Source organism: Mobula birostris, chromosome 25 (genome assembly GCF_030028105.1).
Source record: "Mobula birostris isolate sMobBir1 chromosome 25, sMobBir1.hap1, whole genome shotgun sequence".
In the NCBI taxonomy this organism is placed as follows: Eukaryota; Metazoa; Chordata; class Chondrichthyes; order Myliobatiformes; family Myliobatidae; genus Mobula; species Mobula birostris.
In genome coordinates, this window is record NC_092394.1 from 56,650,223 (window position 1) to 56,665,574 (window position 15,352).

General features: G+C 39.2%; 1 protein-coding gene across 10 annotated transcripts in view; it reads left to right on the forward strand.

Moving 5' to 3' along the window:
• Nucleotides 1-15,352, forward strand: part of specc1la (sperm antigen with calponin homology and coiled-coil domains 1-like a) — a 267,927-nt gene that overhangs the window by 53,700 nt on the left and 198,875 nt on the right. For all 10 annotated transcript variants that reach the window (XM_072243781.1, XM_072243776.1, XM_072243777.1 and 7 more), the window contains one exon: nt 876-1,050. In XM_072243781.1, coding sequence (XP_072099882.1) covers nt 876-1,050 — 175 coding nt within the window. The remainder of the gene's footprint in view (nt 1-875; nt 1,051-15,352) is intronic.

A 15,352-nucleotide genomic window follows, 5' to 3' on the forward strand; every position in this document is an offset into this window, starting at 1 on the left:
ACTGGAATTTAGAAGAATACAAGGAGGAATCTCATTGAAACCTACCAAATGTTGAAAAGATTAGATGGGGTGGATGTGGAAGGACATTTTCTATGGTGGGGTATCCAGAACTAGAGGGAGGGCACAGACTCAAAATTGAGAGGAGACCTTTTAGAACAGATAAGCAGGATTTTTTTTTAGCTGGAGAGTATGAATCTGTGGATGTTCTGCCACAGACTGCAGTGAAGGCCAAGTCTGTGTGTATATTTAAGGCAGAAATTGATCATTTCCTGATCGGTCAGGACATCAAGGAATATGGCGAGAAGGCAGGTGTATGGGGTTGAGAGGGATCTGGGATCAGCCATGATGCAATGGCAGAGCAGACTCTGGGCTGAATGGCCTCATTCCACTCCTGTGTCTTATGGTCTTGTCTTAGCTGTTCATTACTTAGAATATTTTGAAATTTAATGTGGCCTTGCTTACATATCCAAAGTTTTATACGGTACAACCATTCAGATCACTTAACACATATAAAACCCTGGAAGGAACTCAGTAGGTCAGGCAGCATCTGGAGTGGAATAAATAGTCGAAGTTTCAAGACCCTTCATCAACCTAAAATGTCAACTGTTTATTCCTCTCCATAGATGCTGCCTGACCTGCTGAGTTCCTCCATCTGTTCGTATGTGATTGCCTGCATCTGCAGAATCTCTTGTCATTAGGAGCACTTAATGACAAGTCAGCCTACTTGCCCAAGAATGTAGTGCATTAATTTGAGAGATAGATGTAACTGGGTTTGTTACTGCTACATCACCATATTTTGAGAGTTACTCTAAAGCAATTTGGAATACTATTTTTAAAATGGCCTGTGATGTCTGTGATTTCTCCTTGTATAATAGACTAAGAGCAGAAGCAATGATGATTTGTTGACTGGAGTGCCTGGTGGCCTGACTGGGACCAACACAACCAAAGCTAAGAAGAATGTCTACCTGCCATCAGCAGTAGGACCAAGCTCTGCTGCGACTGCATCAACCGCAAGCAGCAATCCTGAGAGCAAAGTAAAGAATCCTGCAGGTTTGTTCTTGCTCATGTACATTTCTCATTGAATTGTAGAATAGTTATAGGACAGGAAAAGGCCATCATGACTGCACTGTCTCTTCAGCTGCCTAATTCATGGCTCCATTGCCTGGTTCTTTTTCCATAGTTACGCAATTTTTTTCATCACACTGTGTTTACCCAGTACCCTCTTCAAGGACCCAATGGTACTTGCTTCTACCACATCTGCAAACAATGCTTTTCTAACGATTCCATTCACATGCTGTGGAAGAAGTTTTTCCTCATTATCACTCTTAATGAGAAGTTTTTCCTCATTATCACTCTTATTACTCTTTCTCTTAGTCCTCAGTTCCCCAAATTCAAAAATTGATCCTCCTCCTCTTTAGAAAATCTTCCATGATCTTACCCTCCACATACCTGTGGGGGTAGAGAATTTCAGATATTCACTTCTCGGTGGGAAGATGTTCTTATGCAGATTTTAAATAATTGCCCCTTTTATCTGTGTCTCTTGTTCAAGATTTCCCAATCAGAATCGGATTTAATGTCACTGGCATATGTTGTGAAATTTGTTCCCCCAGTAATGGAAACATCTTGACGTCTACCCTCCCTCATTTCAAGTTTCAACAAGATCTGCCCCTTTTCTTTCATATAGAGTTTATTATTTGTGACAGGAAATCCCGCTTATCACAGAAATAGCCCTAATAATTCTCTTTTGGGCTACCTCCAATTCTAATATATTCCTTGGAGGAGTCCAGAACTGGGGCCTCACTGACACACTGTACGGTGGTTCTGAAAGAAATGGCAGAAGTTAATAGTAGAGGCTTTGGTGATGATATATCAAAATTCTCTGGATTCTGGGCAGGTCCCAGCGGATTGGAGGATAGCGAATGTCACACCACTGTTCAAAAAAGAATGTAGGCAAAAGAAGGGTAACTACAGGCCAGTTAGTTTACTATTTGTAGTTGAGAAACTGGTTTGAAGCTATTGTTAAAGAAGAAATAGCGAAGCACCTGGAAAGAAATGGATCCATCAGGCAGACGCAGCATGGATTCAACAAAGGCAGGTCCTGTTTGACAAGCTTATTTGAGTTCTTTGAGGATATATCGAGCGCAGTGGATAGAGGGGAACAGATGGGCGTTCTTTACTTGGATTTCCAGAAAGCATTCAATTAGGTGCCACATAAAAGACTTGTACATAAGATAAGGGTACATAGAGTTGGGGGTGATAGACGATTGGATAGAGGATTGGTTAACTCATAGAAAGCAGAGAGTTGGGGTGCATGGGTGTTAACTCTGGTTGGCAATCAGTGGTGAGTGGTGTACTGCAGGGGTCAGTGCTGGGCCTGCAACTGTTCAAGATGCACATTAACCATCTGGAAGAGGGGACCAAGTGTAGTGTATCTAAGTTTGCTGATGATGTTTAATGTTGAAAGGCATGGACATAGTGGATGTGGCAAAGTTGTTTCTCATGGTGGGGGAGTCTAGTACGAGAGGGCATGACTTAAGGATTGAAGACCGCCCATTCAGAACAGAGATGTGAAGAAATTTTTTTAAACTAAAGGGTGGTGAATCTGTGGAATTTGTTGCCACAGGCGGCAGTGGAGGCCAAGTCATTGGGTGTATTTAAGGCAAAGATTGATAGGTATCTGAGTAGCCAGGGCATCAAAGGTTATGGTGAGGAGGCGGGGGAGTGGGACTAAATGGAAGAATGGAATGCAGTGTGCTCAGAATTTTGTAAAACTTTTCATTGGCTCCTCATATTTACAGTGGTCTTGTAACATTGAATGAAAACAAGGGGAAAAAAAACCCAGAGAAGATGCTGGAAGCACACAGCATGTTAGGCAGAAAAGAGAAACTTTTAATGATTCACGTGAAAGACTCTTCATCAGAACAATCTTGTGACATTGTTAGTAGCACCACCTTCTGGGGTAGTCTGCTGAGGAGAGTTCACTCACTGCTCACGTGGTAATGAATATATTGCCACTAACCTCTCAAACAGCACTGAATTAGAAACAGAAAACCTACAGCACAATACAGGCCCTTCGGCCTACAAAGCTGTGCCGAACTACCTGAGAACTACCTAGGCTTACCCATAGCCTTCTATTTTTCTAAGCTCCATGTATCCATCCAGGAGTCGATTGTTTCTGCCTCCACCACTGCTGCCGGCAGCCCATTCCAGGCACTCACCACTCTCTGCGTTTTTGAAAAAAAAACACAACAACTTACCCCGACATCTCTTCTGTACCTACTTCCAAGCACCTTAAAACTATGCCCTCTCGTGCAAGCCATTTCAGCCCTGGGAAAAAGCCTCTTGACTATCCACACGATCAATGCCTCTCATTATCTTGTACACCTCTGTCAGGCCACCTTTCATCCTCAGTCGCTCCAAGGAGAAAAGGCCAAGTTTGCTCAACCTTTTCTCATTAGGCACGCTTCCCAATCCAGGCAACATCCTTGTAAATCTCCTCTGCACCCTTTCTACGGTTTCCACGTCCTCCCTGTAGTGAGGTGACCAGAATTGGGCACAGTATTCCATGTGGGGTCTGACCAGGGTCCTATATAGCTGCAACATTACCTCTTAGCTCTTAAACTCAATCCCACGGTTAATACTGCCAATGCACAGTATGCTGCCTTAACCACAGAGTCAACCTGTGTAGCAGCTTTTGAGTGTCCTATGGACTCAGATCCCAAGATCCCTCTGATCCTCCACACTGCCAAGAGTCTTGCCATTTCCATTTCCATTTCCCATTGTTGCCAATTCTTCCCCTTTATCTTGCAGGTGAGGTCCTACCTTTCTTTCAATCTGCATACATGTAAAAAAAAATTATTGAATTCCATATCGCCTGCTAATTTTTTTTGTACTCTCTTTTACTCAATGTATCTATATACTACTAAAACTCTCATGCTCTGTCTGTCTGTTTGTGACCTCCAATTAGCGCAAACGATGCATTACAGCGGCACTTTTTTTGGCTAAATCAAATTAAAATGCACTAACTTACAGAGTGCAGGCAAAGGTCAGGGTCACTTATTCGTATAAAATTGCTCATTTGCTAAAATCAACAGGCTTGCTTTCACCCAAGAGCCGATCCGCCATCATGGAAATCGGGACGTGACAGCCCGATGCATGCGCACGGCCAGCCTCAGCAGCGCCACTTACTGGAGCAAAAGGGCAGGGCAGATCTATTTCGAGGGGACATTCTGCTAATCACCATCAGCATGTGTAGGATTGGAACAGATCGAACTGCCACCCATCAATAAGAGATAATTAAATCTTATTGTAATGAAGTACTTCGAGACACCCATAAAACCCTTTGCTGCAGTCAAAGGACAGCGGTGATTATATCACATCCATTTAGGAGAGAGCCAACCACATCATCAAGAATAATCAGCATCCTTTGGTGTTACTGCTTCATATCTTCTATCCAGCATTAGGGTTAAAAAAATGGTCAGCTTAATTATGCCACATGAAAAGGGAAGGGGGACATTATGGTCAAGAGATGACGCCAAACGTTGTTGGAAAGCGGCAAGGAGAGGGAGAGAACAAGAATCGGATGAGGCCAGGGCTGCACAACTCAAGGATCAAAGAGTCAGGACAGAAAAAGATGAAAGAAGAAGAGACAGAAGAGAAGAGGCATGCCCGTCTCCAGGATCAGAGACAAACAGCAAAAGAGATGAAGAGACGGGGCATGAAAGGGCTGCACGTCTCCAGAATGACAAGAGAGTCACAAGGGTGCAGATAAACCAGAAATGATGCCATCAAAAGTGTCCTTCGTTAAATGAGGAGCTATATTTGCTTTGCTACACGTCGTCCTTCTTTAATAAACTGAGGTTTTCTACTTCAGTTTCCAAAGCAAAGTGATGCCAGTAGCATTCAGGAAAATTTAATGTTCATTCTGGTCACATCAGACTGCACTGCCCTTCTCTCAAAGGGTGCCCCAATGGTTCACTCCGTTGTCTCGTACTTCATAATTATCTTGGGACTTTGGTGGTGGTGCTGGGCTAACAGATTTTCCAGATTATTAGATATTGCCCTGTTAATACTTTAATACAGTTTTAATTCACTCCTGTTTAAAATCTGCACAGTAGAATATTGAACTGCCCATCAAACCCAGCAAGTTTAAAAGGAACAAAAATAAAACTGCTCGAGGAACTCAGTGGGTCAGGTAGCATCTGTGGAATGGAATTGGGCAATCCGTGTTTCAGGTAAAGAACCTTCACCTGGACTGAAAGAGTGGAGATAGCCAGCATAGTCATAGAAAAGTACAGCACATAATGCCCTTTGGCCCATCTAGTCTATGCCAAGCGATTAAACTGCCTTCTTCCATTGCCCTGCACCAGGACCGTAGCCTGCCATACCCCTAGCATCCGTGTACCTATCCAAACTTATCTTAAAACGTTGAAGTCAAGCTCACGTGCACCACTTGTTTTGGCAGTTCGTTCCACACTCCCACGACTCTCTGAGTGAAGAAGTTTCCCCTCATATTCTCCTTAAGCTTTTCACCTTTCTACTTTAACCCATGACCTCTAGTTGTAGTCCCACCCAACCTCAGTGGAAAAAGCCTGTTTGCTTTTTACCATATCTATACTCCTCATCAAATCTCCTCTCAAGCTTCTATGTTTCAAAGAACGCAGTCAATCTTTCCTTATAACTCGGGTCCTCCAGACCTGGCAAAATCCTTGTAAGTTTTCTCTATACTCTTTAAACCTTGTTTACATCTTTCCTGTAGGTAGGTGACCAAAACTGCACACAGTACTCCAGATTAGGCCTCACCAATGTCTTTGATTTATGAAGGGCAGTGTGCTAAAAGCTTTCTTTATGATGCTGTCAACTTGTGACACCACTTTCAATGAATTATGGATCTGTTTTCCCAGATCCCTTTGTTCTTCCACACTCCTCAGTTCCCTACCATTCACTGTGTTAGACCTAACCAGGTTGGTTCTGCTGAAGTGCAACACCTCACACGTCTGCATTAAATTCCATCTGTCATTTTTCAGCCAGTCTAGATCCTACTGCAAGTAATGATAGTCTTCCTTGCTGTCCACTACACCCCCAATCTTGGTGTCATCTGCAAATTTACTGATCCTGTAAACCACATTATCATCCTTATTATTGATATAGATGACAACAGACCCAGCACCGATCCCTGTGGCACTTGACTAGTCACAGGCCTCCAGTCAGAGGGGCAATCATCCACTACCACTCTGGCTTCTCCCACAAAACCAATGTCTAATCCAATTTACTACCTCATCTTGAATGCTGAGCGACTGAATCTTCTTGATCAACCTTCCATGCAAGACCTTGTCAAATGCCTTGCTAAAATCCATGTAGACAACATTCCTGGTAATGTCCTCAAAAAGCTATACAGGTGTCCCCCGCTTTACGAAAGTTTGCTTCACTTTTTCGAAAGACCTACATTAGTACCCTGTTTTCGCTAACCGAAGAGGATTTTCGCTTTTACGAAAAAAAGGCAGCGCGGGCCCTGAGCAGCGCCGCCAAGCCTCTCCCCCGGGAACTACACTCAGCATCAAGCTGCCATAGCTTAAACACGTGTCTGTGAGCATCTGTGCTTTATCTGGATTTATTTTGTGCATCCGTTAGCAAGATGTGTCCTAAGGTATTGGAAAAGCCTAAGAGAGCTCGTAAGGGTGTTGTGCTTAGTGTAAAACTGGACGTAATTAAGCATTTTGATCATGGTGAACGAAATATGGACATTGTGTGTGCGTTGAACTTGCCTGTGTCCACCATTTCCACTATTTACACGCAGAGAGAAAGAATCCTGAAAGCTGCCGATGTTACTATTGGTTCTGCTGGTAGCAAAGTGGTCTCTTTTATTTGGCATCCAGTAATGGATAAAATGAAAAGTCTCTTGCTTGAGTGGATTGATGGGTGCACAAAGCGTGGTGCTCCGTTAAGTTATACTTAAGGAGAAATCAGTCAATCTTTTTAATAAGCTGAAACAGAAAGCACTGGATGATGGTGATGAAAGTGGAATTTAAAGATAGTCAGGGGTGGTTTGATCAGTTTCTGAGGCAAGGGCAGCTTCATAGTTTTAATGTTTACTGGAGCAAGTGCTTCGGCTGATACTGAAGCTGCCGAAAAGTTCCCAGAAGAACTGAAGAAAATAATTACAGAATTATTTTCGCCTGGGCAGGGTGAAAAGCATTATCAGGGATGCATCTCACCCTAACCATGGACTTTTCACTCTCCTCCCATCCGATAGGCACTACAGGAGCCTCCGCTCCTGCACCAGCAGGCACAGGAAGAGCTTCTTCCCTGAGGTTGTGATACTGCTGAACCTCACATCACAGCTTCTAAGCAGTATTGCACCTATATTGTACTGTCTCAGTACTTTTATATTTGTGTGCTGTTTTATTCCCAGTTATTTTGTAAATAACACTATTCTTTGCATTTCTGGTTAGATGCTAACTGCATTTCATTGGCTTTGTATCTGTACTCGGCACAATGACAATAAAGTTGAATCTAATCTTTCTTTCTTTTTCAATCTTTTTATTAATTTCAAAATATAGAAACAAAACACAGCAATAATACAAATAGTATTGTTACACTTAAAAAAGTAATTGCAAAACCAAATAGTGTAAATTAACAAAGCTCCCAATCATGTAGAACTAACCATGGATAATACAAAGCAAAACAAAACTGGAAAAAAAAATCATGAAAAAGAAAAAAAACAAAACAAAAAAAAAACAAACCCCATCCCCCAAAAAAACAGAATTAATCAACTAAACTAAAAGACTTGGGCAAAACTAACAACTTAAAAATGGAAAAGAAGAAAACCTTAGTGTCGACGACCCCATTCCCCTCCAACAACAGTACAGAGAGATAAAACAAGTTTGGAAATGATCAAATTACATCAAATGAAAATGCTGAATGAATGGCCTCCAAGTTTTTTCAAACTTAATGGAAGGGTCATAAACTGCACTTCTAATTTTCTCCAAATTCAAACACACCATAGTTTGTGAAAACCAATGAAATACATTAGGAGGGTTAATCTCTTCCCAATTCAACAAAATGGACCTTCTAACCATTAAAGTAAGAAATGCAATCATCCTTCGTGATGAAGAGGTTAAATTATTTAAGTCTGTCATTGGTAATCCAAAAATAGCAGTAATTGGATGAGGTTGAATTCATGAGGATGAATTCACCAACTGAAGAATTTTTTCCCATTTTTCAGTCGGTATATTAATCTCAAGTTCTCTTTCCCAGTCAGCTTTAATTTTATTAGAAGCATCAGGACATAAATTCATAATTATATTATATATAGTTGCTACTATACTTTTCTGAGAGAGATTTAAATCTAAAATTTTTTCCAAAGTGTCCATTGGATATGGGTGTGGAAAATTAGGGGAGACAGTAATTAAAAAGTTTTTAATCTGTAGATATCTAAAAAAGTGAGATCTGGGTAAATTATATTTATTAGAGAGTTGATCAAAAGACATAAAACAATTATCCAAAAATAAATCGCGAAAAGATATTATACCTTTGGTTTTCCAATCAAAGTAAGCTTGATCCATCGTGGAAGGTTGAAAAAGAAAATTTGATATAATGGGACTTGCTAGAATAAATTGATTAAACCCAAAAAATCTTCAGAATTGAAACCATATACGTAAAGTATGCTTAACTATTGGGTTGTTCATTTGTTTATACGATTTAAAAGAAGTACAAGGAAGTAAAGTTCCTAAGACCGAACCCAAGGAAAACCCTTGTAATGAATTAGATTCAAGATTTACCCAATGAGGGTTTAAAGATACGTCCAAATCTCGTAACCAAAATTTTAAATATCGAATATTAATTGCCCAGTTATAGAATCTAAAATTCGGGAGGGCGAGCCCCCCCCTCCTTTTTAGATTTCTGTAGATACCTTTTACCTAACCTAGGACTTTTGTTCTGCCAAATATATGAGGAAATTTTTGAATCTACATTATCAAAAAAAGATTTTGGGATAAAAATTGGAACCGATTGAAATATATACAAAAACTTGGGCAAAATGATCATCTTAATAGCATTAATCCAACCAATCAAAGACAAAGAGATTGGTGATCATTTAGTAAATAAAAGTTTAATCTGATCAATTAAAGGTAAAAAAATTAGCTTTAAATATATCTTTATATTTTTTTGTAATTGTTATCCCTAAATATATAAATGAATCAGTAACCAATTTAAATGGTAAACGTCCATAAATAGGTACATGCTTATTTAAAGGGAATAATTCACTCTTATTAAGATTCAATTTGTAACCAGAGAAGTTACTAAATTGAGCCAACAGACCTAGAATAGCAGGAATTGACTTCTCCGGGTTAGAGATGTATAACAACAAATTATCTGCATATAATGATAATTTATGTATTTCGTTTCCACGGGTAATATCAAAAATATTTGGCGAGTCACGAATAGCAATTGCTAAAGGTTCAAGAGCAATATTAAAGGAGATCTATAATTATTTGTACAAACCGAGGCTACCGGGGAGTAATATAACAATTTAATCCAAGATATAAATGTCAAATTAAAATTAAATTACTTAAGAACATTAAATAAATAAGGCCATTCAACTCTGTCAAAGGCTTTCTCAGCATCTAATGAGATAATACATTCCAGGGTAGTAAGTGAGGGGGTATAAACAATATTCATTAACCTCCTAATATTAAAGGATGAATAGCGATTTTTAATAAATCTGGTTTGATCCATGGAAATAATTTGAGGTAACACCTCCAACCTAGTTGCTAGAATTTTTGAAAAAATTTTAGAGTCTACATTCAAAAGAGATATCGGTCTGTATGATGCACAATCAGTAGGATCTTTATTCTTTTTAAGAATTAAGGAAATAGAGGCTTCATAAAACGATTGTGGTAATTTACCTAAACTGATTGCTTCCTTGAATATTCTAGGCAACTTAGAAGAAAGAATGGAGGAAAAAAATTTTAAAAATTCCACTGTGAACCCGTCCGGACTGAGTGCTTTACCGGAATTCAATGATGAGATTGCAGTTATTATTTCTTCCTCTGAAATGGAAGTTTCTAATGATAAGCAATCTTCAGGTGATAGTTTCGGAAAACTCAATTTACTTAAAAAAATCATGCATGAAATTAGAATCATGAGGAAAATCAGAGTGATATAAAGAGGTATAAAATTCTTGAAAGGTTTGGTTTATCCCAGCATGATCAACTGTGAAAGTATCATCCTGTTTGCGAATCTTAGTAATTTGTTGTTTAACGGAATCAAATTTCAATTGGTTAGCCAGTAATTTACCCGATTTATCGCTATGAATATAAAAATCACTTCTAGTTCTCATTAATTGATTTTCGATCGAGGATGTTAATAATAAGCTATGTTCCAATTGGAGTTCAACTCTGTGTTTGTACAGCTCCTTACTGGGAGAAATAGCATATTTTTTATCGACTTCTTTAATTTTATCAACCAACAGAAGTATTTCATTATTAACACGTCTTTTCAAACCAGCCGAATAGGAAATAATCTGACCACGAATATAAACTTTAAAGGCGTCCCAAACAGTTCCATTGGAAACTTCCTCCGTAGAAAAGAAGAAATCTGACAAAATCCAGATCTTGAAGCAAAATAGGGTTAAATCGCCATTGTCTGCTAGTACAAGAGGTGTCCATTAACTTGATGGAAGATTTCATTGGAGCATGATCTGAAATAGCAATAATGTCATAATTACAATCAACTACATATGGAATCAAACGAGAGTCAATCAAAAAATAATCAATTCGGGAAAAAGAACGATGAACATGTGAAAAAAAGGAGAATTCCTTATCATTTGGATGTAGAAATCTCCAAATTTCTGAACTCCCAGAATCCAACATAAAAGAGTTAATAATAGTAGCCGACTTATTCGGTAAAGCTGGACTACCTATGGATCTGTCCAACATGGGATTCAAACATAAAGTCACCGCCCATTATCAACATATACTCATTTAAGTTAGGAAAGGAAGTGAATAAGTGTTTAAAAAATTCAGGATAATCCACATTCGGAGCGTAAACATTAACCATAGCGACCTTTTTATTAAAAAGTACCCCAGTAATTAACAGAAATCTGCCATTAGGATCTGAAATAATGTCTTGATGAATAAATGTAATTGAGGGATCAATAAAAATTGAAACGCCTTTAATTTTGGCTTGAGCATTTGAATGGTATTGTTGATCCTTCCAAAACTTAAGGAAGCGTTGATTGTCCTCTTTCCTTACATGAGTCTCTTGTGCAAAAATAATATGAGCATTCAGTCTTTGGAACACTTTGAAAATCTTTTTCCGTTTTATTGGATGGTTTAAACCATTTGTATTCCACGAGACAAAATTAATAGTATGAGCCATAATTGAAAATTAACCCTTTGGTAAGTAAGGGGTTAACCATAATGTGAGCTCATGAAATTGGAAGAGGAATACATGATTAGAGAGGAACCGGAAATCTTGACACTGCGGACATCTTTGTAGTTCTGAATCAGCCCAATAGAAAAAATTAGAAAAGAAAAAGACTACCCCACCCCCCAACCCCAAGAGCCCCAAACTAAGCCAAAGAAGGCTGAAGAAAGCACTAACTAAAACTAACTCTAACCCCATTTCTGCAGGGGGCAACTCCAAAAATATATGTTAAATAGGTGACCTCCCGGAGACTAATATATGTAAAAAATAAACAGTATAGTAAATTAGTCTACATAGTAAAATTACTAAAATATATGAAATAAAAAAAACTTAATGTCAATACGTATAATTAGTTGATTATAAACGAGTAAATAAAAAATCGCTCCCAAAAAGAGAAAAAAGGATTATGGGAAGAAGAAGCATAAGAACATGGTGTCCCGAAAAAAAAAAACAAAGAAGGTTATACAAAAAGAAAGACAAGTGGCCATTTTAATTATGCGGAAACCAAAAATAGGAAACATATAACTAAAAATGATCGTCGGATCAAATCATCAATAATAATGAAAAAGGAAAAGTTAAAAAAAGGTTAACTAAAGGAAAATGATGTTATTCACAAGAGATAAGTATTCTATATAAGTTATAGAATAACAACTATAGAAATAAACAAAGAACAAAAATCTTGAACATATAAAAAACCTTCATCACACGGTGGTAAAAGGTTTATTTTTAAAAAAAAACACACCAGAGAGGAAAAAAAATTGGTGCTGGGAGCACCAGCCACAAACTAAGAGAGGGTGTCTGTATCAGATGGGAAATTATCATTCAAAAAGCTTCGAGCGGCAGTTGTAGAATGGAAGACACGACGATTTCCATCGGGAAGAGAGACTCTGAGACGTGCAGGATACAATAGTGCCGGTTTGAGATTTTTTTGATAGCATTCCGACATTAGAGGTTTAAAAGTCAGTCGTTCCTTCATGACTTCAGGACTGTAATCTTGAACTATCCTGAAGGAATGCTGGCGATACTTGATCATCCCTTGTCGACGAGCAGTCTGGAGAAGTTGTTCTTTAACATTGACATAATGGAAACGAAGAATAACTGGTCTGGGTTTGGAAACAGCTGATGCCGACTTTATCCACGGTATACGATGGGCGCGGTCGAGTAATGGAGGATCGTTGGGGAAAACTGAACCGAACGAATCCTTTAAAAGTTGAGCAAAGAATATTGCAGGGTCTCCAACCTCAACATCCTCGGGTAAGCCAATGAAACGTAAGTTTTGTCTTCTCGATCGATTCTCAAGATCAATAACTTTGGATTTAAGGTGTTGGAGTTGTTTAGTAGTCGAAGCTAGATTCTTCTCTAAGATCTCAACTTTTGTGTCCGTCTTCTGAGATTTAGTATCCAGTTCAGAAATTTTAGCATCATGTTTTTGAACGTCAGAATTCAGGGATTTCAAAGAATCCGTGATTGATTTTAAATCTTCATTGAGGCTTTGGCGATGTTGTTCAAATTGAGCAGTTAAACTTTCAGATAATTTTATCCGATGCTGCTCAAACATTTCCTCCAAACACTTCATCATAACTTCGTAAGTTAATTCAGTTTGTTTGGAATCACCTTTCTTCTTTCCTCTGTTCCCATCAGCGTCTTTCCCATCTTTGGTTTTAGATCTCATACTCATTTCTTTAAGCTCGAGAGTTACAGTTTACAAAAGGAAATCAATTAATCAGTAAATCAGGAAGATAAAGTAAATCTTCTGGTGTACTTAAAGTTGATTAGATCAAGGAGATCATAGGTTAAAAAAGATAATGGGAATGGAGCGAAGCCAGAGAGACGAGCTCACTCCATGAGCCTCCCTGCAGAATCCTAATCTAATCTAATGATAAAATGGGTCGTAGTTGACGTGGTTTCCTCGGGAAAATCTTGCGTGACAAGTCTGTTGGAATTCTTTGAAGAAGTAACAAGTGGGATAGACAAAGGAGATTCAGTTGATGTTGTGTACTTAGATTTTCAGAAACCTTTGACAAGGTGGCCAACATAAGGTTGCTACAAGCCCATGGTATTACAGGATAATGCAGTAGCTGATTGGTAGGAGGCAAAGAGTGGGAATAAAGGGAGCCTTCTGGTTAGTTGCTCATGTTCCACAAAGTCAGAGTTGGGACCGATTCTTTTTAAGCTGTATGTCAATGATTTGGATGATAGAATTGATGGCTTTGGTGCAGTGTTTGCAGATGATACGAAGATAGGCGAAGCTGCAGGTAGTTTTGAAGAAATAGGCTAAGGAAGAACTAAGGACAGATTTGGAGAATGGGCAAAGAAGTGGCAGATGGAATACGGTGTCGAGAAGTGTACGGTCATGCATTTTGGTAGAAGAAATGAAAGAGTTGACTATTTTCTAAATGAAGAGAAAATAGGAGGCGCAAAGGGATTTGAGAATCCTTGTGCAAGATTCCCTAATGGTTATTATACAGGTTGAGCCTGTAGTGAGGAAGACAAATGTGATATTAGTATTCATTTCAAGAGGTCTAGAATATAAAAGCAAGGATATAATGTTAAGGTTTTATAAAGCACTGGTTAGGTCTCAATTAGAGTATTGTGAGCAGTTTAGTGCCCCTTATCTTAGAAAGGATGTGCTGAAACTGGAGAGGGTTCAAAGGAGGTTCACAAGAATGTTTCCAGGATTAAATGGCTTGTCATAATGAACAGCATTTGATGGCTCTGGACATGTATTCACTGGAATTCAGAAGAATGAGGGGTAACCATTTTGATACCTATTGAATGCTGAAAGGCCATGATAGAATGGACGTGATGAGGATGTTTCCTATGGTCTAAGATCAGAGGACACAGCCTCAGAATAGAGAGGCATCCTCTTAGAATGGAGAAGAAGAAGAAATTCTTCAGCCAGAGAATAGCGAATCTGTGGAATTCGTTGCCACAGGCAGCTGTGGAGGCTAAGTCTTCAGGTATACTTAAGGCAGAGATTGATAGATTCCTGATTGGTCAGGCCATGAAGGGATATCCGTGGGGGAAGGGTTGCGGAGACAGGGTGTTAGGGCTAAGAGGAAAAATGTGTCAGCTACGATAAAATGGCGGAGCAGACTTGTTTTCCCCTCTCACCTTACCGCCTAACCTCTTCCTCCTCCTTCCCTTTCTTCCATGGTCTTCTGTCCTCTCCTATCAGATTCCCCCTTCTCCAGCCCTTTATCTCTTTCACCAATAAAATTCCCAGCTCTTTACTTCACCCCCTCCTCCTCTTCCGATTTCACCTATCACCTAACACCTTGTACTTCTTCCTCCCCTCCCCCCACCCTCTAACCTTCACTCATCTCTTTTTTCCTCCAATCCTGTTGAATGGTCTCAGCCCAAAATGTCGACCGTATTCTTTTCCTTTGATGCTGTCTACCAGCTAAGTTCCTCCAGCATTTTGTATGTGTTGCTTTGGATTTCCAGCAACTACAGATTTTCTCATGTTTGTAGACAGGATAATAGTTTGGCATGGGCTAGATGGATTGAAGAGCCTATTTCTATGCTTTTGCGCTCCATTACTCCAGTGTTTTATGGTGGAGTGTGGGATCTGAGGTTTCAGTGTGTAATGGAGTGTGTGAGAATAGGAATTCCAGTGTGTGAGTGGCACTGATCCACCTGATGCTGAGTTATCAGAATCCCCTGATAATTAAGATTGTGGATTTCACTCTGTATCTGTGACTTTTAATTGGTGATCCATCCTCCACGAGGCCAACTTGATTTTTCCCTGAACTTTTATTCATAATATTAAAGAACTCATTCAATCCTTTAAAAGCCTTTTCAATTTGTCCGTCAGGTTTCAAACACCTATCATGATCTCATTATGTACTCCTTTAGGAATACAGAATTTCAGAAGCAAATTCAGTGCACACATATAATTGTGTTTTTTTTTGGTGGGGGATAT